General features: G+C 40.2%; 3 protein-coding genes across 5 annotated transcripts; all 3 read left to right on the forward strand.

Moving 5' to 3' along the window:
- The first annotated feature begins 1,667 nt into the window (after positions 1-1,667).
- Positions 1,668-8,973, forward strand: slc35e4 (solute carrier family 35 member E4). Of its 3 annotated transcripts, none has more exons than XM_014999874.2 (3): positions 1,668-1,759; positions 3,244-3,854; positions 6,616-8,973. In XM_014999874.2, exons 2-3 carry the CDS (start codon positions 3,263-3,265, stop codon positions 7,131-7,133), a joined length of 1,110 nt encoding a protein of 369 aa, XP_014855360.1. In that variant the 5' UTR covers positions 1,668-1,759; positions 3,244-3,262; the 3' UTR covers positions 7,134-8,973. The 3 variants fall into 3 exon arrangements, with proteins under 3 accessions (XP_014855360.1, XP_014855361.1, XP_014855359.1); XM_014999875.2 differs by lacking the exon at positions 1,668-1,759 and adding an exon at positions 1,825-2,168; XM_014999873.2 differs by lacking the exon at positions 1,668-1,759 and having other exon boundaries at positions 2,989-3,854.
- Positions 8,974-10,332: 1,359 nt separating this feature from the next.
- On the forward strand, positions 10,333-13,564 carry smtna (smoothelin a). The gene is made up of 8 exons (XM_014999877.2): positions 10,333-10,479; positions 11,000-11,106; positions 11,283-11,358; positions 12,146-12,274; positions 12,348-12,399; positions 12,561-12,675; positions 12,809-12,960; positions 13,053-13,564. The coding sequence occupies exons 2-8, from the start codon at positions 11,023-11,025 to the stop codon at positions 13,198-13,200; spliced, it is 756 nt and encodes a 251-aa protein (XP_014855363.2). The 5' UTR covers positions 10,333-10,479; positions 11,000-11,022; the 3' UTR covers positions 13,201-13,564.
- Positions 13,565-16,748: 3,184 nt separating this feature from the next.
- inpp5ja (inositol polyphosphate-5-phosphatase Ja) lies at positions 16,749-25,338 on the forward strand. The gene is made up of 12 exons (XM_088010975.1): positions 16,749-17,335; positions 19,126-19,233; positions 19,416-19,524; positions 19,613-19,729; positions 20,111-20,286; positions 21,750-21,861; positions 22,006-22,115; positions 22,845-23,055; positions 23,130-23,267; positions 23,347-23,412; positions 23,496-23,600; positions 24,184-25,338. Exons 1-12 carry the CDS (start codon positions 16,749-16,751, stop codon positions 24,667-24,669), a joined length of 2,325 nt encoding a protein of 774 aa, XP_087867101.1. The 3' UTR covers positions 24,670-25,338.
- Positions 25,339-25,344: the final 6 nt, after the last annotated feature.

Here is a 25,344-nt window from a genome sequence, read left to right on the forward strand (position 1 = left end):
ATGCACTTTTGTACTAGTGAGCAGCCTTCTAACCTTGCTAAGTGTTTGTGGATTGCCAATGAAACATGATGTAAATTCACCTTTTGTGCCCAATTACCTCAGAAAGTTTCAATTTTCCAAATCAAATAAAAATACTATTAAAAAAACTGACAAATGCTTGTTTTTTTTTAACAGTTAAGAAAAGCATCATTTTAATAGAGTAATGTTATTAAAGTATTTATGTGTAATTTGTCATTTTAAGCATTTTAAATTATGACTTGTATGTTGAGACAGCTTATAGTGATGCACTGTTTTGTATATAATTTAATGTTACTTTTATTTCTTTTACAGGCATTGTATATTTATCTTTGCCTGTAATACTGACATAGTTAAATCCCTTTCCTTTACACTATATAATATACTGCAGGGGAAATTGATGCAGGATGTGTTGCTTTAATTTTCTAAGTAGCTATATTTCTACAGGTGCTATTAACAGGAAATTCTCAGGAGATGTGACTGATGGTTCCAGTGAGCAGTCCTGGGTCCATTACATCACAAACTGGCCGGTATTGGGTGATTCCTCCAAGATGTCAGACAGGAAGTGAAAAAAACAGTTTCATAGAAAGAGATAAATAATTCACTGGCATGATGCTTATGCTCACCACATAAGACTCCACTGCTGAAGAAAAGTGTGTAAAATACTAGAATATAGCCTGGTCCAGAGACTGAAATCAAACTATTTGGGTGTCGTAAAACACATTGTTTGAAAATTAAAATGCACTGCATAGCAACCCCAGAACTCCATACCATCAGTGAAGATGGAGGTGGGAACATGGGTATGTGGAGCTCTTTTCCAGCATACAATGCAGTCAAGATTCATATTATTATACAAAGAATGAGTAAATGTACAGATGGTCTTAATAATCTGCTGTGTCATTACAATTTATTACACATAACTTATGTGAATTTATGGTTTGATCAGAGGCATGCAAGTAACTAGTTATATTCACCTGAGTAACTTCTTGGAAAAGATATACTTTTAGGAGTAGTTTTACTACAATGTACGTTTTACTTTGAGTAATATTAAATATTGCTACTCTTGAGTAAAATTTCTAAAAAAAATACAAACATGTTTTAACCAAACATATGAGACAAATTAAGACAGTCAAGTAAAACTTTTTGTACGTAAGCTTTTCGGTTCTAGTGTTTTCTATCTGCTGAGTACAGTAGATTGTCACTGGAATAATTTTACCATGTTCTGATATAAACGCACTACTGTAAGTATTGGTTTTACAAGTATTGAATCGAAAATATTTAATTTTGAAATGTTTCTTCTGCCTGAATTTGTGTTTTTGTGTCCTTTTTTCCTCAATTTACACTTTAATATACCAGAATTTGCAGATAACTTTGTTTTTTGTCTGTTTGGTGACATGTTTTAAATATCAAATAAGATGCTGATTAGTAACTCGGCACTCTAGTACCCTTTTACCAAAATACTTTTTTTACTTGAGTAATTTCTTGGATACTTTTCTCTTTAATTTGAGTAAAAATATGTTGAAGTAGGACTGCTCTTGCTGGAGTACAATATACTCACTTCTGGGCAAAGTATCTGTTCATACTATTTTGAGTTTCCAGCGCTTTACATCATTTTTTAAAAAGTGGCATTCCCCTTTAAACCGTCCAGAGAAGCCGAACTTGTGTCCCCCTGCTGGCAGTTGGCTGATAGTGCTGTTTCCGACTGGCGGAGCTTTGGAGATGCTGACGGTGCTCCAGGAACAAGGTAAAAAGCACAGACTGTTGTGATAAAATGTGTTGATAAAATGCTGTTATATTCACGCGAGACCAGTGGGCGCTAACATCGCGGGAAGTGAAGCAGGAGAAACGGCTAAATGTTTTGAAGCGACCAACCTGCTGTTAGCTAACACAGGGGTAGATTACTAGCTTAACATTGGCGCAAAACGTTTGTACCTGTCAAGTTACATAATGCTGCTCAATTCCGTGAACTAGCATGTTAGCATCACGGTTTTGTTGATTTATGACCACGTCGGACATTTTACTGCAACGGTTGTGACTGGAAACCGTCGCCGCATAGAGGCGTGAATGAAAGCATAACTTTAGCTGCACTGACAGGAGTAACAAGCGAGCTCCTCTACATCATCTGGCTGAGGGAAACGGAACCAGACACTGAGGTGAGTTGCCTTTTAAAGGCAATGGGCAGCTAAAAATATAACTCCTCTCTATTTTCAAGCTTATGGTTATAAGCAAAGTTGCGATTTTCAGAACAGTTCTGTAAATTGTTTGTTTACAGCACTACTGTCTTTAGTGTATCATGCTCTGTTCGTGCCTGTGGCTTCTTAACGGCATGACAAGACAATAACCGGTCCGCCGAGTCTCCCTTCTGGAGACGGTAGATCTGTGGCAGGCCAATGTCACATATAATCAAGCTGAAGTTAGCTCCCGATTTGGGAAATGGCAAAATGGCAATTCCACTTAATTTGTCAATAGCTATAGTCTTTAATCCGCTCAAGTTCAAAAACTGCGACACTTACATTGTCCAAACCTCCAGGTAAGCCCAAGTTTGTGATTTGTGAAACCTTAATTTGATTTTGGTTTTGTTTGAAGATACTTTGTATTGTAGTTTCTAAGGTGGACCACTTTTAGTGTGTTTCAGATGGAAAAGAAACACTAAAACAATCTCTTATTTAACTTTTAGTAATTATGAACAACAATTCATGCTCAAAAGGCCAGAATTAGATCAGTTCTGCAACAAAGAATGGGCAAAAAAATAGTTCTTAAAGGCAAATAAATAAATAAAACACTTTTTTTATTTTCTGAAAGTTTCATTTTAAATTTGGAGAATTGAATTTAGAATATCTACTGTGAAGAGCTTGACTGACTCACTATATGACAAATCTACTTGCCGTAGTCCATACTGTTTTCCAGCCCTCCCTGAACAGTTCAGTCTCCTCCTCCTTTCCCTTCTGTGTTTTCCCTCTGAAGAATATGTCATCTTACAAACTCAGGGTGAGTTACACAACCCGGCTGTCATGCAAAACAGGAACACGTGTTTTTAGGCGTTGCTTGAAAACACTTCTCTCACAGTCAACACAGACTGGTTACCCGCTGTTGGGGAAACAACTGCATCTCAGAGGAAATATATATATATATATATTTTTATTTTTAGAATCTCCAGTTTGACAGCTTAATTATTTTTTTTTCTTTTGGAGATGAGAAGAACGAACTCAACATGTGCTTGCCTTACAGAGAGGACCATGCTACGAACATGATCAGCCCCGATGGCTTCTCAAAATGCGAGGCGACTCTGCGAGCCAGGAGCCGGAGGAGGCCGCTTGCAGAGATGCTCCATCTGCTCTCAGCCGTCATCGTTTGGCTGGTGACCGGCACCACCATCTCCAGCCTCAACAAATGGATTTTCGCGGTTTACAACTTCAGGTACCCTCTGCTGCTGTCGGCGCTGCACATGCTGACGGCCATCGTGGTGGACTACGGGCTGATCAAGCTGCGGGTGATCCGACATAGAGGGGCCGCCGAGCAGGACCTGACTCCGAACGCTAAGTGTAAAGTGTTCCTGTTGAGTCTGACTTTCTGTGCCAGCATCGCCTTCGGAAACATCGGTCTAAACTATGTACAGCTGTCGTTTGCACAAATGATCTACACTACGACGCCGCTCTTTACTCTGGCCATCTCCTCTCTGATCCTGGGTAAGCAGCACCATATCATCAAATACACGGCCATGATGCCCATCTGCCTCGGAGCGTCCTTCAGCATCATGGGAGAAGTCCAGTTCGATCAGACCGGATGCTTCTTTGTGTTTGCAGCGACCATGTTGAGGGGTGTCAAGTCCATTCAGCAGAGTGAGTACAGTTTTTATTACCCCATAAAACAGTTAAAAGTACTTATTTTGTTAAATAAGTGACCCAAGCGAGATGCTTTCTGTACTTTTTGCACATGCCAGTCACTTCAGGGAATGTTTTTCCTCTGGACGCCACATCAGTTTGTGGTTGTGGAACAAGTTGATGACTCACTCCACAGTCTAGACACACCCTCACATTAAGGTGGAATGGTACTGCGGGCTTTCTGGTTGCCTAGGGAACATAATATAAACATTACTGCCTGTCTGTGAGTGAGTAGAGTCTGCTGACAGCCTAATGTCATGTTTCTAATGTTTGATGATCCAAAAATGGTCAGCGTCTTGTATAATGTGACAGTCTAGATTGTTTGTTTTTCTGATTGGGTTCGATGAACTTTGTTCAAGAAATTCTTTTGAACAAAAGTGCTGTGTTTGCCAGATTTGATCAAGTGGGTAAAAACATTGTGACAACAAATTGAACTTTTTGTTTGAAAAGCTCAGTGATGTCATGAGGACTAACTCTTGTTCTGATAATTATCTAATGTTTTGAACTCTTACTGAATCATTTGTTGCTCCGGCTAATTTAAAGCTGCTGGCTTCCTGTTTTGTATTGCACCACAGATGAGTGTTTGTTTGCAGTAGATTAATGGGCTGCAATGTCATTACGCTCGGCAACATGAACTTCGTCTGAGATGACACGAGTTTAAAAACATGCGTGGAGGCTCAATGTTTTGCTATAAACGCAGTCGGATCTTCAGGTTTCTCGGTTGGTTGAACGGCTAAATCAGAGTTTTGCAGGGCTTCAAGATCTTACAATGGATTATCTAATTTTCAGCTATAAAAAGTCTTAAATGTATCCATCAAATGTACTTTATACATTACATTTTTCTGCTTGTTTTAAGTGTGTTGATAGCATCTGAGGCTGCTGTCTGTGTGTGTGTGTCATAATTCAGATATCCGTTTCTAAAAAAGTACAAGCCACCTTCCGCAATAAACAGGAGGCAATAAGCCAGGCTGCTGTGGCTGGCTTATTGTTGGCTGTTTTGGGATTTTAAATCAAGTCGTAGGTTAATAAAGTGAGGTTAAGCTTGTTTAAGTTATAACAAGTGTGTTTCTGCACAAATATAAAAGGACAGAACTGTTTCTAATCTAATGTTTGACATCATGTCAGAATAAACTTCCAAGTTTTTAGGTCAATTGGAATTAGCAAAAGTATTTTTATTTGTGAAATTCCCTTACTAACATACAAAGATAACGTCATTATTACTTTCTTCTCGATTCAGAAGTTTACATCTATTTGGTAGAATTGTCTTTCAAGCTCTGTAAGTTAAGTCAAATGTTTATTATCCATTCATAAACTTTATTTTCGGACTTTTTAGCCCATTTCTCCTGACAGAACTGCTGTAACCACTTTTTATTTGTCTGGTCAATATAAATCATGATAAAATTGTAATGGCAATGCATTTTTAGTTTTAAATGTAAGTTACTAAAACCTTCACAATATGAAGAGGAACCCTCTTCATATTGTGATCCTGGCGTGGAAAGGGTTATCCCCCTGAAAGCTTCGGTGACACACGGCACAAGACTGCGGAAATGTTCTCGTTTTCTTCATTAAGTGGAGTTAAGTCAGTGTGCTGGGAGGAACATTAAGTTCTGCTGTTGTTTCTGGACTAGACGATGTAAACACAGTCCAGCAAATCAAATGTTCTGCAATGTAGTCTCAAGTTTCACGTAGCTATTTTCGTCCTCTGCCCGGCCGTAACACTTTCCCCTCGGTATATTCTGTTTCTCTGTCCCACTTCAGGTCGAGTTCGTCTTTTTTGTTTGAATGTCAAATTAACTTACGGTGGCGCTTCAGCAGCTTGTGAGCTGGAGGCAAGCTTTCAGGGAGATTGCTCTGGTTGTAACTTGTCAGAAATCTGCAACGTCAGCTTTATTTTGCCAGCGACACGCCTGTAAAGAGAGAGAGGAGAAAAAGTACAGTTGTAAGAAAAATGTGTAAACAAAAAAAATAAAAAAAATCTTTCTCCAAACAAACTATTTCCAACAAAAACCTAAAGGTTGCCTTTGTTGTTGTTTCCATGAGAGAGGAATACATAGGAACATTTGTCCATGATGACTCAGAGGGATATGAAACATGGCTTTGCATAATGTACAGCAATATTCTTGCTATCAACATGATTTGACTATAAAAACACAGTAAGCAGTTATGAAAGTCACCTAAACCAAAACATCCCCATAATATGTGTTGCAGAATAGCTGGGTCAGGACATGGAGATACTGGATAGAGTTTGACACGGGAAGTTTTATTCATGCACTGAAAGATCTTTAACAAGAAACGAGTGTTTTCTACCAAAAACTCCAGTATCTCTTAGTAATTAAACACAATGAGTTAAGTGCAGTTTATGTACAGCAGGATCATAAGAGTAGGCCTTCTGATGACATGAGCAAAAATTTGTTCTGATCATATTTTTATGAACAATCTGTTCTTCTGGAAAAAAGTGTAAGAATAGCTTTTACACATCTGTGTGCTAGATGAAGTTATTGACCAAAGAAATGCATTTTTAGTAATGGTCAAAAACTTCAACAAACACTCTCAAAAACCTTGTTGAAAGCATTCCCAAAAGAGTTAAAGCTCTTGTAGCTGCAAAGGTGGGCGAACAAACATCATGTAAAACCCTTTAAATGAAGAAGGGGATGTAACCCAAGCTCATATACACATGTGTGGAGTCAGATGTTTTTAATTTCTTTCCTTTTTATTTTAGGCATTTTACTTCAGGAGGAGAAGATCAACTCGGTCTTCCTGCTCTACTTGATGTCCATTCCCAGCTTCTGCATCCTGGCTGTGGCCGCTCTGGCCTTGGAGAACTGGGCCATGCTGGAGTCGCCGCTGCATTACGACCGCCACCTGTGGGTCTTCATCCTGCTCAGCTGCCTGGGCTCGGTCATGTACAACCTGGCCAGCTGCTGCGTCATCACGCTCACCTCGGCAGTCACCCTGCACATCCTGGGCAACCTGAACGTGGTCGGCAACCTGCTGCTGTCCCAGCTGCTGTTCGGCAGCGAGCTGTCCGCACTCAGCTGCGCCGGCGCCGTGCTGACGCTGTCCGGCATGCTCATCTATCAGAACTCCGAGTTCATCGTTAGCTGCATGGACGCGCGCAAGGCGAAGCCCGAAGGGACCGATTTTGAATCCGAGTCTGGGGGGGATTCGGTTAAGCAGGAGGGGTTTGAGAAAACAAATCATCCACAAAGAGTGGATGGGAAAGAGAAAATGGACTGATCTGAAAGTATAAAGAAAATGAAGAAAAATAATTACTGGATACACTGTAATTTGTGTCATGCAAGGGGCAGAACATTTCCTTCCTTCCCTGTGCCAACTCACTCATGTTCTTGACAGAATTAGTCTCCACAGGAAAAAAACCAAACAAAAATAAAAAAAAACACCATGACCCTTCATGGAAAAGGTTCAAATCAATTCCTCATCTAGCCTATAGAGCTATATGCATGCATGAGCACACCGAACGGTTTGGTGCCGCTGAAGTTACAGACTCTGTCTCTCACACTACTCTACTGTGAAAAGCATCGTCAGCTCCAGAGGGCAGTAATCAGTGTTCTCGGGGACGGTTGGTCAGGTTTGCAGAGACTCTGGAAGCACTTTTGCCCCGCATCTGATTAAACTCAAGTTTGTATTAAGAAGCTATATTTATGGTACTGTTGCCTTGTTCCATTTTGGACAGGGGCTGAGGTTTTATGGCAGCTTTTTTGTTGTTGTTGTTGCGTAAAGCAGGAGCCGGGTTGTTGTTGAGCTGAAACGTTCGGTGCAATGAGTCGCCTCTTTTCCACTGAAGCACATACTCACTAAGAGGCCGAAGCTGTGTGTTTTGTTCTCCTCTATGGACCTTTCCGTCACTCACCACTTAAAGCCCTACATTGTGTTCTCGAGAAGTCTCTGTTGGGTTAGTCCAATTATGAGCGGCACGTCGTCTTCCTCGCAGCGTACTTTGATAATTAGTGTCACAAGTTCTCTAAGGAGCGTCGCTCAACTTTAGCTCGTCTTCCTCCTGTGGAAAAGGTCAAGAAAAAGAAGAATAATGTTTCTTTTTAGCTCTATTCTTTTCACTGATGCTTTTTTTTAGGGAGTTTGAAAAGAAAATATAGATTTTTTTTTATTATGAGCGTCTCGGCGAATATTGGCTGAAAATGCTGTAGGCTTTCTTCAAGTGTCATACAGTTGATATTAGTAAGCATTTGTCTCTGTCTAAGCTCTCCATTATGTGAAAGCATCCAGACTGCATGCGATCCACTCTGAATTCAGCATGTTTGGTATGCCAAATATTTACTTTATGTTGTTGTTTTACAAGCTGTGTCAGTGGCTCCTTGTTGCTGTTGTTGTTCAGAGTTTGAGATCCTACAAAGTAACTCCACTATATATATATATATATATATATATATATATATATAAATCCCGTCAACTTCATTATGTTTTGCCTACGAAAAAACATATTTTTATTGCCAGGGTGCCATTTACAAATACATTTATCACAAGAATAATGAAGATATAAAAAATGTAGGACCACTGTTTCTTTATAGCCCTAATTCAGTTTAAAAATTGTCTTTATTTATTTTAGATATGCAGAACATGCAATGATTCTGTACATGTAACACATTTCCATTGGTTTCCCTGTTTGTCTCAGCTATTTAATAAGACACTGGAGCTCAATATTCAATCAGTAACATTCAAAAATTTCGATGTAATGTTGCATAGAAACTAATACATTTACATATCAAGGACAAAATCTGTTTTTATTAATATGTTAAATGGATAACAGTTTGTGGGAGGATGCTTGTGTTGCACTGACAGGTTGCAGGGTTTCTGCTTATAAAGCCTGTGGTTCATTTTGTACATATTTGTTTTTGAGTGCAAAGCTTGTTGGATGTAAATAATTATTTTATTATATTTATGTATTTTGTAGCCCTTAATGGCTGGTTTAAACTCGACTGCTTAAAGAATGAACCATCTTTGCCTCATGCCTTATTTGGACATCCTGCAGTTGAGGAAAAATAAACAAATCATATGGACTGGAATAACAAATAAAGGAACTCAAGTCCCTCATCACTAATTTGGTGTGAATGAATTCTTCTGCTTTGTTTTAGGTGAACTTTCTGGAGTATTTTCACTCTTTGGCTTTAAAAAAAAAAATTGCATGGCTTCATAAATTGTTAGGTAAGTTGGATATGTAGCAAACGAGTTATCATTTAGTTGAAATTGATGCCGCAAAGCAGAAAATAATGTCCAAAAATAATTTTTCTGTGTTGAAATTCACTGCAGAATTAAAACATGGAATTGGAGGTTAAACAAAGTCTGTAAGCGTAGCTAGAGGTACAATAAAACAGCTTAGATCATTGTGTACTCATGTTTAAGAGTGGCCTAGTCAAAGTCATTACCTACTGGTAAATACAACTGAGAATCTGTAACGATCAAATGCTTCCTGACTGAGCTTGTGAAGGTTATAGTCATAGTTGTGAAACTATAAATACAGCGTTAGGTGTTTCTACTAAGGACTGACTCGGGTAGAGATAAATGCAAATGCACACCACACTTTTAAGATTTGTAATTCTGGGGAAAAAAATAAAAACCAAACCCATGCAGCTCACTTATTTATTCTGTTTATTTGTCAAGGCAGGTATGGGGACTGTTAGTTAAAGGTTAATTGCTTTAAATAATGGCACACCAGAACATTATCAGATAGTTGTAGGTAATTAGATATTTGAGTTGTGATTTTCTGACATGAATTGGCTGCAAGCTGCTTTAATATGTCATTTTCTAATCTTCATACATGTTATTTGGATATTAAAGCCTGAAGTTCTGCCACTGCCTCGCCCTGTGTGAAACCGAGATGGTTTCCGACCCCCGGGGTTTTCAGGAAAGCAAAGTCGGGCTTTCTGACAACAGAAAATACTTTAGCAGTTCTACGAGGTCAACACTAGATGGCGCAGTTTATCTGATTCAGATACTAACCTGATGCCTGAATGTCCCTTAACTTTTAAACCACTAAACAGTCTCTGCTGATGTTTTAATATTTTACCGATGTTTCCCGGCAGATGTCCGTGTTTGAATTCCAAATATGTGCTCTGTCCGTCCGCCTAAAGATTCCTCCACTTCTGTAAACAAAGTTCCTGTTCAGCCTTTTGCCTGAATAAGGCAGTGCTCCTCACTTTTTGTCCCTGTTAACCCTTCACATCCCATACCGCTGCTGCACTCTGAAGGTAAATTGCAATAAAAAGGATTCATGCAAAAACATTAAAACAGTGATCTGAAGAGATTCCTGATATCTTTGGCATCGCATCATCCTGGATCCTGTGACAGGAGGAGCAAAGATTCAGTGGTGGAGATGACAAAGATGGATGAATTCAGAGAGTTTCCTCCTCCTTCTCCTTTATCCTATTTTGGGAGGTTCACATAAGCAATCTGAACTCTCTCTCCCCTGAACAAGCATCTTTATGAAACGCTGAGATGTAAGTTGTGATCTTCTGCACAAGGTTTAACAGAGGAGAAAGAAAGCGAGACGGGAGTGTTGCATCCAGAACTCTGTCATCAGAGGAGCTGGTTTGCATCCTGATAACAGGTGAGTTGCACCAGACACCTAACCACAATGATTTTCCTATTCAAATATTTTTTTTTTTACATGCTACCGTTACCATGTTGTTCTCCTCATTTTGTGACATCAAGCTTAAAATATTTCGTCAGACTCGCGACATATTGTTTAGTTCTGCTATCAGACTGTTTTAGAAACCAGCTTTTTCCATAGCACTACTATATTTGTACATGTTGAAGGCTCTTGCTTAGTGCAGTTGCTCTGCTGCAATAAGAGGCGCTTCAGTTGGACTAATAATTTGTCACACAGCTGCTCATTTTTAAGCTGCTGTACATATTTCAGCTAGAAATGAATCTGGGCTTCCTGCTGTGTTTACAACATTCCAAAAAAAAAAAAAGAAAAAAAAAAATCTGAATTTGGGCAAGTTATGATATTTTGGATTTCTCTTCTTTTACATGACAGAAAGGCGCCTTCGGCTTTGTTTAGTTTTCATTCTTGTCACTAAGATATCCTTCAGAAATGTGTTTACATATTTGCTTTGTTATGTCAGCCAACCAGGTTCGCTAATAAGACATGGAGTCAAAAAATGAAGGGTCAACGCTGTTGACCAGTGAGAAACTGGCCTCTATTGAGGATGAAGATGTTCTCAACAAAATGGTGAGCCCATAAAATAATGACACTACATTCATGCAAATTCTAAGTTCTTGGCATTATTGGGAGACTTATCATTACATTCAGTCTTTTTATCCTTTAGCTAGCGGCAACACTCGATTTTTCTTTGGGTAAACTGTAAAAAAATATACGGTTATTTAGCGACTGTTTTCCGCTTGCAGCTGGACAGTGCAGCAGATTTTGAAGAGAGGCGGATGATTCGAGCTGCTCTGAGGGATCTGCTCAAGAAAAAGAGAGGTAAAAATCATACAAGCACAAATTAAAAACCAAAAGGTTTGTTGTTTATTTGTATCATAGTCACTTGAGTCAGTACTTTTTTGAAGCATGTTTGGCTGCAGGTCTTTTGGAGTGTCCCTACCAGCATTGTACATTTTTTTGACTGGCTTCACCTGCTTGGTGCATGAAGACGATCTGCTGAGACTTCAGTGACATTTGAAACACTTAGAAACCTGATTTATTCATCTTGTGGCCTTCAGTGAATGATGAAGGATAAAAGCCACAAGTTGATCTGTTAATAAAGTTGGTTTACAGTCCTTCCTTCTCGTGTTGCAAGTTTCAAGTCTTGCCACAGATTCTCCTCTTAATTTAAGTCTGGACTTTGACTGGGCCCTTCCAGCATGTAAACATGCATTTATCTAAACTATCTCATTGAAGTCTGGCTGTATGCTAAGAGTCATTGTACAGCTGGAAAAAGCAACTCCAACCCAGTCTCAAAGGGGATTTCTTTTCACTTTCTATCAACTTTGCCCTTCTATTTGGGAAAAGAATGATCAATATTTATCCTGTTGGTCGAATTTCTCACTAGGTCCGAGGATCTTTGCAACTCCTCTAGAGTTACCACGGACTTCACCTGCTTCTCTGATTTATTTTCTCTCCCTAACTTGTCTGCTTTGCTCATTATGTTGCTGTTGTCATCTAATGTTTTCTAACAAACCTCTGAGGCCTTCAAAGGACACCTCTGAAGCTAGGATTTCATTTTGGGGTATGCACACCAAGCTTTTCTGAGTTCAACTTTTGCAATCAGAAAAACGAGAGCAGGAGCGCGGGGTGAGGCAGCAAGACCTGAAGCAGCAGGGCTTGAATAAAGGAGGGACGACTGGAGGAGCAGTCAGCGTCGGAAGAGCAGTCGTGAACCAGCAGCCGTCGGTGACCAGTAAGTCTGACTCTCTGATGTCGCTGCTTTCTGCTTTACATCGCCGCTGAAAATGAATCTGTCGTGGTTTCAGAGTCAGCAGGTCAGCCGTCGTCCTCCACTCCAATCGGCAAGACCGCAGGCAGGTGAGAGACACGAGGAATTGAATTAGTTTGGCAACATAATTGTCAAAATATGGCATTTCTGCCATATTTTGACAATTATGGCAGAAATGCCATATTTCTGCTTCCACTTCTTTGAAAGTGAGATAATTAATGGCTGTTTTTCTGTCTCCTCTCCTCTGCAGGACCGGCCCTGCTGTTGTCTCAGCCCAGAAATGTTCCTTTGCTGAACCACCCAACGCTAAAAATGTCAAACAAATGCTTCTGGACTGGTGCAGGGCCAAAACAGAGCCATATGAGGTAAACCTCCATCCAGCTAGCTTTTGCCCTGATTTATTGCCCATATGAACTGAGCACAGTCCTGTCCCTGAATCCCACTTGGCCAGGGCTCTTGAAAACCGGTTGCTCTCTCTCTTGCATGCGGCTAAAACAGGGGGTAGACATCCAGAACTTCTCCTCCAGTTGGAAAGACGGCATCGCCTTCTGCGCCTTGGTGCACCGATTCTACCCCGATGCGTTCGAATACTCCACCCTGAACCCCTACAAGCCCAGGGACAACTTCCAGCTGGCTTTCAGCACTGCAGAGTGAGCTCTCATCTCTCAGAGTGAAACGAGAATAAATGTAGTCTTCTGGGAGCGTATTGTCTGAGTTATCTGTGCTGACATCCTGTCCTCAGGAGGCTGGCAGGCTGCCCTCCTCTGCTGGATGCTGAGGACTTGGTGCGGATGAAGGAGCCCGACTGGAAGTGTGTGTACACGTACATCCAGGAGTTTTACCGCTGCCTGGTGGAGAAGGGGCTCGTCAAAACCAAGAAGCGCCCATAAGTCTCCGAGAGCCCACGAGTCACTGTGATCTTTCCAGATAAACGCAGCGAGAGAAAACTGAGGTCAAAAGGACGACTTTGTGATCATGTCCAGATAAATATTTACCATTCGATCGGAGCCATTTCACTGTGAACGAGCGGTGACAAATGGTTGGTACTAGTTCGCAGGGAATTGTTGCTGTCTGTGTGATTTAAGAGAACAGCTGGTGCTTAGGGTCAGTTCATTCCTCTGAGATTACACATCTGCATTAATCCCACTGTGAGTCTGAGCATGACCTTCGTGATGATGATGATGATGATGATGATGCTGTTGTCCAGCACTCGCTGCAGTCTGTGTGTCAGTTAAATAAATACTTATTTCATTATGCAACTTGCTTTTTTCCCCCCTCTGCAAAAACAATTAAGATAAATGATATTTTTTCCGTAACCTTTGGCATGGAATGTGTAGACTGCATTGTCCAAATGCTGTGGAGTATGAAGTGTAATTCATACGGCTCAAAGTTATTTTCTTTATCAACATATATGCATTCAGATGAATATGAGTTGTGTTTTCTGTAGAACTGTCTTGAATTTTTAGAATTTTTTAACTGCTTTACCATTATTGAAAATAGTTTTAAAATATTGAAAAGGTTTTAAAATAAAACACACTCTTTAATAATAATAATAATAATAATAATAATAATAATAATAATAATAATAATAATAAAATTTAATACATTATTAGTTAAATTATTAACTCTATTGTCCTCAGTTTTAGGCAGTAAACATGAAGCATTTTAAAATATGCTTAGCCTGACAATTAAAATGTGTCCATGATATTAAAACCTTGTTTTAACATCCTAGATTTCTCCAGTTCATCTTTGATTCCTCAGAGCATTTAAAGCGTGGCTGTCCAATGAGCATAAATTTGGTTGATGCAAAAAAAAAAAAAAAAAAAAAACATTTTTAAAAGTTGTTTTGGTGCAAGTTTTGATGAGGTGAGACATTTAATAAATTAAAATTAAAGCCTTCCCCCCATTTTTTTTGTTTTGTTTTTGTTTTTGTTTTTTGGAGAATGATTTACAGATGTATTTTCCACAAAAATCAGACACTTTCTCTGTTTCATTAAAATATTTTGTGCATTGGATTGCAGGTGAAATGTAATATAACCAAAGTATTCGAGAATATAAAAAAAATAGAAAACTGGAATCATTACATACTGCTACTAATAACAGAAATCCTGATCCCACTCCAATTTATCAATGCATTTCATGCATGTGCAGAGATATTTCTACATAATATTGATCATTAACTTATATAAATGCAATTTTTGCCTCCATTCCCTTTGCTCTTTATTACATTTTAAACAGTTTGAACTAAACTTGACGAATGTTTGCACAGTTTTATAGATCATCAGCGCTTAAGCATTAAATTGACATTTGGGGCATCAGAACAACAACCCCCAACAACATACGTTGCCCTTGTGATTTGAACAGAACGATGATCAATATGTTGCCAGCCAACATACGGGAATAAAACACACTTTGTTTTAATGTTGCAGATTGTCATGATCAAAAGTGCTCGTTTAAATACACCAGCTCAGCCTGGTATATAAAAGTTCGTACCACTACTATATCCGAAGCAAGTAATCATAGTTTATTGATATGTTGATTGATGCTGCCTTTCAGTGACGCACAGTTATCGGATTAATGCGTCACCCGCAGGACAGATGCACTGTTATTTCTGTCCGGCTGTACTTTGGCAGCTTTAAATTTCTCTGCCCTGTTCTGCCCGCCCCCAGCAGCCGTGAAGGGAGGGGAGGAGGGAGGATGGAGAGGTGCAGCCGGGTCGGTGAGGTGGAGGTACAGCCGTGATGCTGCGACCAACTGCGCTGCACTCAGACAGCATGCAGGATCAAGGTGATGCAGTGTGGATTCAGTGTTTTGTTTTTTTAGTGATCTGTTTTATTAGTGTAGCACAAATTATCAACATGCAAAGGGTTCGGGCGCACGACGCGTGACGGCTCTCTGTCCTGACTGCGCCGTGACGAGACGTCGGCTGTCAACGGAACCGACAGGTTCGACCTGCTGCGGGCTGCCTCCGGTCCGTTAATCGATCCCGGCTTGTTGGTGACAGTCTGGTGTCTTTGGTCGGTGTGTGCTACTGGAGAAAACCGAGATTCATGTTGTTCTTTTCAGTTCCTTCGTGATATCACCCTTGTGGTTCACCTTGGACTTAAAAATACGCACAAAAGGTAAGATTTGATTTGATGCTCACTGTTCCAGTTTATGTTGTCTCACGTTTCCGTCGTCTTGTAACGTAAACCTGCTGTTCAGACTTGCAGACTCATGGGGTTGGAATATTAAATAAGGCCGACTTCATGCTGGCTGTGAAAGTTTTGACTTTGAAAGTGAATCCAAACGTGTCTGGTCACTATTAACTCATTCTGCGATGTTAGGAGCTGAGTTTCTCTGTTTGACGGAGAGACACATTTGCATATGTTGAATAATTGAAGGAGAGGTGTATGATTTCTGTGTTGGGCTCACAGACAGTAAAATGGAGGTAGGTCTGCCGCCCTCCTTTAATGTAATCCATCCTCTTCCTGTGACCTGCAGCAGCCTGTCTGACATGCTTTGAAGTGGACTATTATCAGCAGCACAGCTGTGTGTCATAATGCAACTTTCACTTATGCAATCAGAAACGTAATAATACATCTATCAAGGGCTAATGAGCATCACCAGGAAATTTAACTCCAGTTAAAAAGGTAAGACAAAAAAAAAAAGTTAGCTACAGCCCAGTTATGCAGTGATATGGTCAGTAATCCATATCAGAATAAACCCAACGGCTCTGCGATTTCCTCAGAGGTTTGTTAGAACATGAACAAACGTCATCAAGTCTGTTGATGGATAGAGCTGGTTTAATCTTGCAGGTTTAATTGCAGTAGAATCCAGTTGTTTGAAGTAACAACCCAAAAGTCGGTGAGCATGTCTGCACAGCGCACCACTTTGGATTTGTGTTTGTAAAATAATTTTTTTTTAAAACAATGCATCATTTAATTTCTTCTTCCACCTTATGATCATGCACTACTTCTGGTCCAGGGGTTTCAAACTCATTTTCATTTTGGACCATGTCAGGATTATGAAGTTCTTCAATGGGCTGCTTGTCGCAGACTTTTTGATAAAAACACTTAAGAAACCATTCAAACATGAATGAATAGTCTCAGTGAGTAACTCTTAAAGTTAAGTTATATTTAACATCTTTCCATATTGATGTAATTTGGTGATATACAGATGAAAGCTGCTTTGATTTGATTGATTAAATATTATTTACACACATAACTGTTACCTTGAAGGGTTTATAAATGTGTCCCTTTAGACAATAGAGAGCCACATAAAATGTGATGGTGGGCCAGATTTGGACCTTGAGTTTGACAACTTAATTTAAAAATTGATCCTGATATAACAATTTTTTAACAGTAAGGACTTAAAAACTAACGTTCTTTTCGATGCATTTTGAATGTTGCGTGGCTTTTCTTTTAGAGAACTGCTCTCTGCATCCTGTTGCAGGCTGATGGATCGCCTTCCGCAGAAGCAGCTGGGCTCAGACCCTTGTGGTCCCAGCATGCTGCCTGGACCCTGCGCAGTGATCAGAGCGAGTCCAGCTTTACCTCCACAGCCTGCCGTCCCGGAGCCACGTCTACTCAATCCATCGGAGGGGCTCAAGACACAGTCGGGACCGGACCTCACACAGGCGCCTACCAAAGGGACAGGCCGGTTGCAGTCCGGGGAGGATCGACTCACTCCTCCACTGTCAAGCATAAGTCGGCCCAGACCGACTGCTCTTGGGACTAGAACAGCCTCGAAGCCAGCCAAAGTCCCACTGGAATCGTCTAAGGAAATAGATTTGATCCCTGTTTGCATTCCGGCTCCTCACAGCGGTAACGCCTTGCCGCATTCCTCGTCAGAGCCCTCGTTCCTCCTGATCAACCCCCAGAGCCCGCAGCCTTACCTTAAACCAACTCTTAGCCCCAACCTGACCCCAAACCTGAGTCACAAACCCAGTCTGAAGCCTCAGCCCCAGAAGACCGCCTCGCCTGGGAGCGCAGCTCAGAGCCAGACTCAGTCTGAGGGGCCAGCAGGAGAGAACAATGACTTCAGGTAAGACCAGCAACACTCATGCTGAGTCATTTCCCTTGTTTTTCTCCTGATCCTTGCAGCAGGTGCTCGTCTGGAAGGAGAACTGACGTGTGGTCCTCCATGTCACATGAATCAAAGCAGCAAATTTCTCTTAGAGCCGTAGGGGCCCGACACAGTCACAGACGCTTGGCTGATTTCCCACAGGCCCTTTAGCTGAAGTCCTTTCTCATAAACAAAGACGGCTTGAAAAAACTGTTCAAACTCTCAGCAGCTCGTTTACACCAGCAGTAAATGTTGTCAGTCTTTAGACAGAGTGGTCCCAGTGCTGAGACAAACACACATTTTACACCTGCAGGATGTTTTTTTTACGTGTGAAATACGAAACTTCTTCAGTTGTGAACAGTCCATTCAGATCAACACAAAACAAAATACAATAAAAATATTCATTAATATTATTTTTTAAAATAAGGGGAACCAATTTGTTTGTTAAAAAATATAAAATCATGTGCTTACAATTACAGACATTGTATATATAATTTCTCCTAATTGTGCTGAAATAAAAAGATAAATTAATTTGTTGTATTTGGCCGGCTTTGTAGATAAAGTAGTTTATCTATCTATCTATCTATCTATCTATATATATATATATATATATATATATATATATATATAAACATCTATTAAAAGTATTAGAGCTGAATCAGTTGGATTTTAACTGTGTTTAAACTTGAATGCAAATTGTGAAAAAAGTATTCTCACCTTTCCTGGCCATATTAGTTTAAATCAGGGGTTTTAATTACTGAAATGGCATAAAGGAGTGTTTTGAAGAGTGCTTTCTGAGTCACAGAAAGGACTTCTTCTTTTTTCGTTTCCATTTCCTGTATGCAAACATATGAATTTTTATTTAAATATATATATTTATTTTAATTCTATTTTTTTCCAGTTCGGCTGAACAAGGCTCTGTGTGTTGGTTGAAGCGTGGGATGTTGTTTCATAACCTAAACCTGCTTCAAACTTCTCAGTGTCTTGATTTCTGACCTGCCTGCTGTGTTGCTCTGCCTTCACAGAACAGATGAATTCACAATGAGATCACATTACAGAAATGTGGAGTCCGTTTGATAATTATGCGTTTTTCAACTTGTGCTGGATTTTATGTAGGGTCATGATCATAAAAAGGGGGTGAATAAAAACTCATGCCACACCATTCAGATTTTTATTTGCTACAAATTAAAGAAAGAAAACTATATTTTTTCCCCCTTCCATTTCACATTTGCGTGTTACTTAGTCTTGGTCTGTCACATAAAATCCCCCAAAAACTTCATTTTAACTTTGTGGTTTTTAACGTGACATTGTTTTTTTAGTTTTCAAGCTAATTTAATTTATCTCTGGATTTTTGTTTGCCGGTGGGAATTTTCATCGTTGCTGCACTCTTTTAATAACAGAACAGTTAAATTACCGTTCGAGAAAGCCAACAGAATTATGAGTGCTGAAGCTGACATTTAAGTGTGAGCTTATTCAGCCACCCGTCTGTTCAATTTTATAAAATATTCAGCTCAATCCATTTTTTTCTGACTCTGGTAGTACTCAGCCATGTGGATATTCATACACACACAGACGTGCTTAGCACTTAGTCATCAATGATGTTCGCTGAGGCGCTTAATTGTGTGTTTTTTGTTTTTTTTTACCTTATGCAGAAGCCCCAGTGGAAGCTTTTCCTCTGAGGATTACATTGCAGCTCATATCCCATTTTCACCTACATAGAAGTATTTGAGTCTAATGCGGCGTTCCCTTTGCTCTTATCCGTTTGTCAGGGTGTACATCGTCACATGGAACGTGGGATCAGCCGTCCCACCAGATGACATCACGTCTCTGTTCGGACCAAATGTTTCAGATGGGAGCATTGACATGTTTATCATCGGGTAAGCAAGTATTTGTGGACGCCTCAGCAGTGCCAGCGCGACAGCAGTACATGCCCACTCAGTCATCTGTGGTTCTCTCCCCTTACAGTCGCTGTCCTTTTTTTTTTTTTTTTTTTTTTTTTTCAAATTAAAGTTCAGTTTTTGGTTGTTTTAAACATTTTCTTGCTTCTGTCACCATCCAGACTCCAGGAGGTTAACTCAATGATAAACAAGAGGCTGAAAGATGTTCTTTTTTCAGACCAGTGGAGTGAGCTTTGCATGGACACGCTCAGTCCCTTCGGATATGTTTTAGTAGGTGCATCTGTCATTCTCCGCATCCTTCTTTGTCTGATTGGACAAAATGTGATGGAGTGTTTTGTCACCTTCCTCATCTGTCCAGGTGGCGTCACAGCGAATGCAAGGAGTGCTTCTGCTCGTTTTTTCCAAAATCTGCCATCTTCCGTTCCTCAGAGGTGTGCAGACCCAGAGTACACGGACGGGACTCGGAGGATACTGGGTATGAACGCCGACGTGTCACCGCGACCCTGCACAAAATCGGTTTGGGGTTAGGCTGCACACAGAAGTCAGGCCTGTGCTTCGTCCTGCCGGCAGCTGCATGCACGTGCGGGTGAATATGTCAGTGTGTGACCTTCCTGTGCATGTTGATGTCAGCATCCCCCGCTGGCTGCTGCTGCTGCTGCTGCTGCTGCAGTCACCTTCTCTTTGAGGTCAGTGCAGCAGCAGGCTGTCTGGCTCTCTGATGCTGTGGCTTGATGTCAAACAAAAAACAAAAAACAAAAAAAATAGAAACACTGTGTCCCCCAGCACAGATCTGGTTGATGTGCTCTGGTTGTCCTTTTAGGTCTCTATTAAAATACACTCTCTTGTTGTTTCAAAGGGGAATAAAGGTGGCGTGAGTGCAAGAATGACGGTGTTCGGCCACCCGGTGTGTTTTCTGAACTGTCACCTGCCGGCTCACATGAGAAACTTGGAGCAGCGGATGGAAGACTTTGAAAGCATCCTTCAGCAGCAGCAGTTCGAAGGCGGGACTGCCACGGGGGTCCTGGACCATGAGTGGGTGGATTTACCTATTAGTCATGCTTATTCAAGTGGAATAATTACACAGCATACAGTTCCAATCATTAACTATATATTTGACCTTTCATCTATTGCTAAATTGTTAGTGTTCATTTAAATTACTTTCAAGAACAACCCACACTCCATTTGGAGAAAAGTTTTAACGTAAAAAAAAAAAGATTCAGTTTTTGTCTGATGCAAGTTGTACGTAATAATAAGTAGGTGTCCAAACAAGGTATCAAAAACCTGACTTTGAGCTGGATGATCGAGGATTGAAGGATTAAAAATTAGGTCAGTGGAAGGATAAATGCCAATCCAATTATTGTGTGGATGAACAAAAAAATTCATGTCCAGTAGAAACATTTCCAAAACAAAATTAATTGCAATTCTTTTAAAAAAAGAGAAAAGTAGTCAGAGTTGTTAAGCTGCTCATACCTGAGTAAAATAGATTAGCTAAATCTTTTTAAATGATCTTATTAAAAAAAGATCAATTACAAATTTGGTATTAGTGAAGTAGGTTGCTAAGCATTTCTCATTACTTTATTTTTGCTTAGTATTATCAAAAAACAACAGTGGAAACAAAAGTCTACCCCCATTAAAAGCATTTAAAACCACTTACAGCACCACTTTTACAAGGAGTTAGGAGTGACTTTAATGTTTCTACAAAGTGAAGGTGCTGTGAATCATTGTTTTGTCAGTTTTGTTTTCCTCTCACCTACACACGGTCATATTGCAGCCAACTCTCCCACATGCTGAAGCTACACACATAACAAACATCTCAGGGGAGATTTAGGCTTCAGAATAATTAAACTCAAAGGAATAAATGTCCAGGGTGGCATAATGGAATCATGCGTAATGAATAATAAAAAATAATTCACTACCCTGTCTGGCTATTCATACATTTAGCAAGCCACTTATTACCACTCAGGAAACTTACATTTCCCTCATATGCAGTTAAACCATCAGTAGTTGATAAATCGCCGATTGGCCACAATCTCAGAATATAAAACCCAAATAAAAACATTGATGTTTTTATTTGGGTTAAGAAAATCCACTTAGTGACTGTTCAACTGAAGAGTTTAATTGCTTTTCTTAAACCACTCTTAAATTATTTTATGATCTGTTAATTGTATGCTCTTATGAGTTTTTATCTGGTTTTGTTCTTATATGGCTTTTAAGATGTATGAATTATATGCAGCGTTTTTATTTACTCTGTTTAGTATACTGTGAAAAGGCCTTAATCTACCTAAAAAAAAAGGGACTTTATTTTAATGGACTTTTTTGGTAAAATAAAAGCAAAGTAAAGCAAATAAGAATTAGAAAACCAAAAATTAACTTGCTTTCTGAGATATCTTAAATTTAACAAAGACATACTTTAATAAAATGAATATATTACTTAATAATACGACACCATTATCTGTGATGCAAAGGTATTTCAAGACTATTCTTTGTGTTTGCAGTGTTGTGTTTTGGTTTGGGGACCTAAATTTCCGTATTGAAGACTACGACATCCATGTGGTGAAATGTGCCATTGAAAGCAGCAAGCTGCCTCTGCTATGGGAACGGGATCAGGTGAAGAAACTTCATAATTTAAAAACAGAAGCATGGATTCTTCTGGATGGGTTGTCTGTTGATTGCAGCCAGCAGAGGGAGCTATAGCTCTAATTAAAGGAAATAGAAAGGCTGCCATTCTCTTTTTCTTTTTTTTTTCTCCAGCTCAACATGGCTAAAAACACAGAGTCCATCCTGGAGGGCTTCATGGAGGGACCGCTCAAGTTTCCACCTACATACAAGTTTGATGTGGGAACCCACACATACGACACCAGGTCTGCTCATACAGAGTTTCTTTATCCAAAATAAACCCTTAATAAGATTTTTTTTTAATCTCATTAAGAGATTTCAGAAAAATCTATTAATGAGGTTGATTTTGAGTCTACGATGTGAAAATATGTGGGCAAATGTATCCAGTGAGAAGGAATAAATCAGAAAAAAATGTCTTAGAGCAGTAGCTTGAAGACTTAGCAAACCAGCAACCTTCATAGGAATTTAAAAGAGCAATATCCAGTCTGCCTGTAACTCATCACAAGAAGGAAAGACTTGACTTTTGACAAAAACTGTAATTCTCAACACTAAGACTTTGGCAGGATTCAGGTAGATGTTGCAACTCCTTCTTCAGTTCTGACCAGCATTGTTACTCTGGTTCCAACCAATGTCAGCGATCTTTATATCGCTGAAATATGTTCTATCAATGTTTAGTCAGTTACTGATTGTGCAAGTCTTTTCTACACATAATCAGTCCATATTTTACTAGAGAGTCCATATTTACATTACATATTTTGTCAAGAAAGCAATCCCTTATTTGCCTAAAACAGGGTTTTGATTTTTCCATCCATACATGTAAATTCCTCTTGTTTTTTTTTTCACTTCAGAAAAGAACCTTTTAAAATTACTTTTCCATTTTGAAACCCTAAATAAAGACTGATCTTGATTTAAGTCCCATATTCATTTTGTTCTCTGTAAAATATAATATCTGCCCTTGTATTTAAATACGTCAGCGCTAAGAAGAGAAAACCCGCCTGGACAGACCGCATCCTGTGGCGCCTTCGTCGCACCGGTTCCCCCGTTCCTACCCACAATGCATCTTTGCAGCGGGGTCTGACTTCCTGGCTGGGCGGAGCCACTAAAGTGATACAGCATAAGTACCAGAGTCACATGGGCTTCACCATCAGTGACCACAAGCCTGTTTCCTCACTCTTCTCCCTGCAGGTGAGGCCACGTCTCTTTTTACTACAACACATTTTCGCGATTGTAGTTCGTGTATTTTAACCTTCATACTATAGTTCCCATTCAGGGTGGATCTACCTCTGGTGGAGCTGCAGGTAAATAAGGAGTGGTGCAAAGCATCAGACGCCACAGTCAGATTCACTGTTGCTTCAACATATCAGCGCAGTTCATGGGACTGGGTGGCGATATACAAAGTAGGTGATAAAGAAACTCTCATATCAAAACGCTGACACTTGTCTTCCAAGCTTTGCCAACACATTTCTCACCGAACAGGTGAGATTCAGGCATCACAAGGATTATCAGGCGTACGTCTGGGCCAAAGGAGAGCATGCCACACAGGTTTGTTGAGGACTGCAGCTCCTGAAGACGACTTCCTTTAAAAGTTAAATGTGACTCAGAGCTGACTGGGGTCATTTTCATAGGTGACGTTCTCAGAAGAGGATCTGCCGAGAGACGACTGTGAATACATCCTGGGTTACTTCAGTAATATCATGAACAGCATCGTCAGTTTGTCTTCGCCAGTTCAGGTAGCAAAGTTTTATCATTATAAAATTACTGTTACGAGGTATGCAGCGTACAATTCAACTTTTTACATCTATATGATGAAAATTAACACAAAACCAATGTAGCTGAATTAGTTTAATTTATTCACCTTGTTTACCAGATCAGAGTTTTTAAGAATGTTTTTTTCTTTTCCATCAACACAATGGTCTTTCTTTAGCATCTCAGTCACTAACATCAACTAGAAATGAAAATGAAAGTCAGTTCAGATCAAACCTTATTCTTGTTAAAATATCTCAAAGTCTAGATATAAATCAAATAGTGGCAAGACTTTAAAAAATGGCATTTACAGACACTTTCCATCCAAACTGACAAAGCTTAAGTTATTTTGCAAAGAAGAACTGACAGATTTTTTTAGTCTGGACTGAGTAAAGCTTGTAGAGACCCGAAACTGTAATTGCAGGTAATAGTGCCCAACATACATGCATACTATATCTCTTTTCTTTGTAAAAAAAAAAAAAAAAAAACAAATTGTGAAGAAATTCAAGGAGATTAAAACCTTTACTTCCTTTAACAATGACCTTCTCCTCAATCCTCCGCCCTCCACAGATCAGGATGCCTGTCCTCAGCCCCACTGTGTGCCGCTCGGACAGCTCCAATGTCAGCTCTGAAGATGACAGCACCATGGTTCTGCTGGCTCCAAACTCCCGCAGTCCAAGCCCGAAAACTGGCAAAAGACATCACCGTCATCGCCGCAGTCGCAGCCCAGCCGTCCCCGCGTTGCCCTCCAACCCCCTCCCGGCCTTGCAGGGCCTCAGCCTGTGTCCTCGCTCCAAGGAGAGCCAATCACGAAGCCGCTCGCCGTGCTCTGCCGCTAAGAAGGAGCGCTTGGTCTCCCCCGACACTGTGCCGTCCCCCACCATCAGCCCCCTCAGCCCTCGCAGCCCCGTGTCTCCGGGCAGCGGGGTGACGGCGCCGGAGGCCCTGATTGTAGCCATCTTAGGTGAACACAGTCCAGCTCAGGTCAGCCCCACTGGGGTCAAACAGATTGGGAAGCAAGTCGAAACAGACAAACGAAAGACTATAAAGAGGTAAAATAGGGAAAAAAATTACATCCACAATATCATGATCTGACCTGAGGCGAGCTGAGAGAAGCTGCACCTTTATCGACTCTCATGTAGTTTGCAAACATTCCACGTTGCAGCGTCGTGGTTTCCCGTTAGAGAACCTATCATCATCTCATACGACTCTGTGCTGTATGTATATCTTTGAGTGAAGAATGTGAGCAAACTCTAAATGTTCTCATGAGCTCAGAAGTGATGAATGTAAAACCAAAGTCTGCAACAGAAATGACCAGCTATCACTGAAAGCAATATGGATCCATGCTTGGTATCAAAATAATGACTCTGAACCAGTATTGATGGTATTATAGTTCACATCTACGACAGGACGTGTCTGTGTGAGTCAGAGTAGTGTAAGCTTAACTCATTCATTCAAGTGTGCAAAACCTGATTTTAGCTGTGTGCGACTTGATCCGTGCAAACGTTTAGTTTCAGTGTGCAATCGACACACAGAGCATTGTGTCACCTCAGTCTTAAATTGTAATCCTAAACCAATGTTCTTATTGTTCTTAGCAGCTTTGTGAACACAGCCTCTGCTCCTCAGAGCTGGTTTCTGACACCCAATGTTTTCCATCCAGGACAGAATGTTGTGTGATTGTGCAAATAAAATGTGAACAAATAAACAATAACTAATCAAAAATGATTTGAT

Source organism: Poecilia mexicana, unplaced genomic scaffold (assembly GCF_051168715.1).
Source record: "Poecilia mexicana isolate PSO_F unplaced genomic scaffold, ASM5116871v1 scaffold_12, whole genome shotgun sequence".
Taxonomy (NCBI): Eukaryota; Metazoa; Chordata; class Actinopteri; order Cyprinodontiformes; family Poeciliidae; genus Poecilia; species Poecilia mexicana.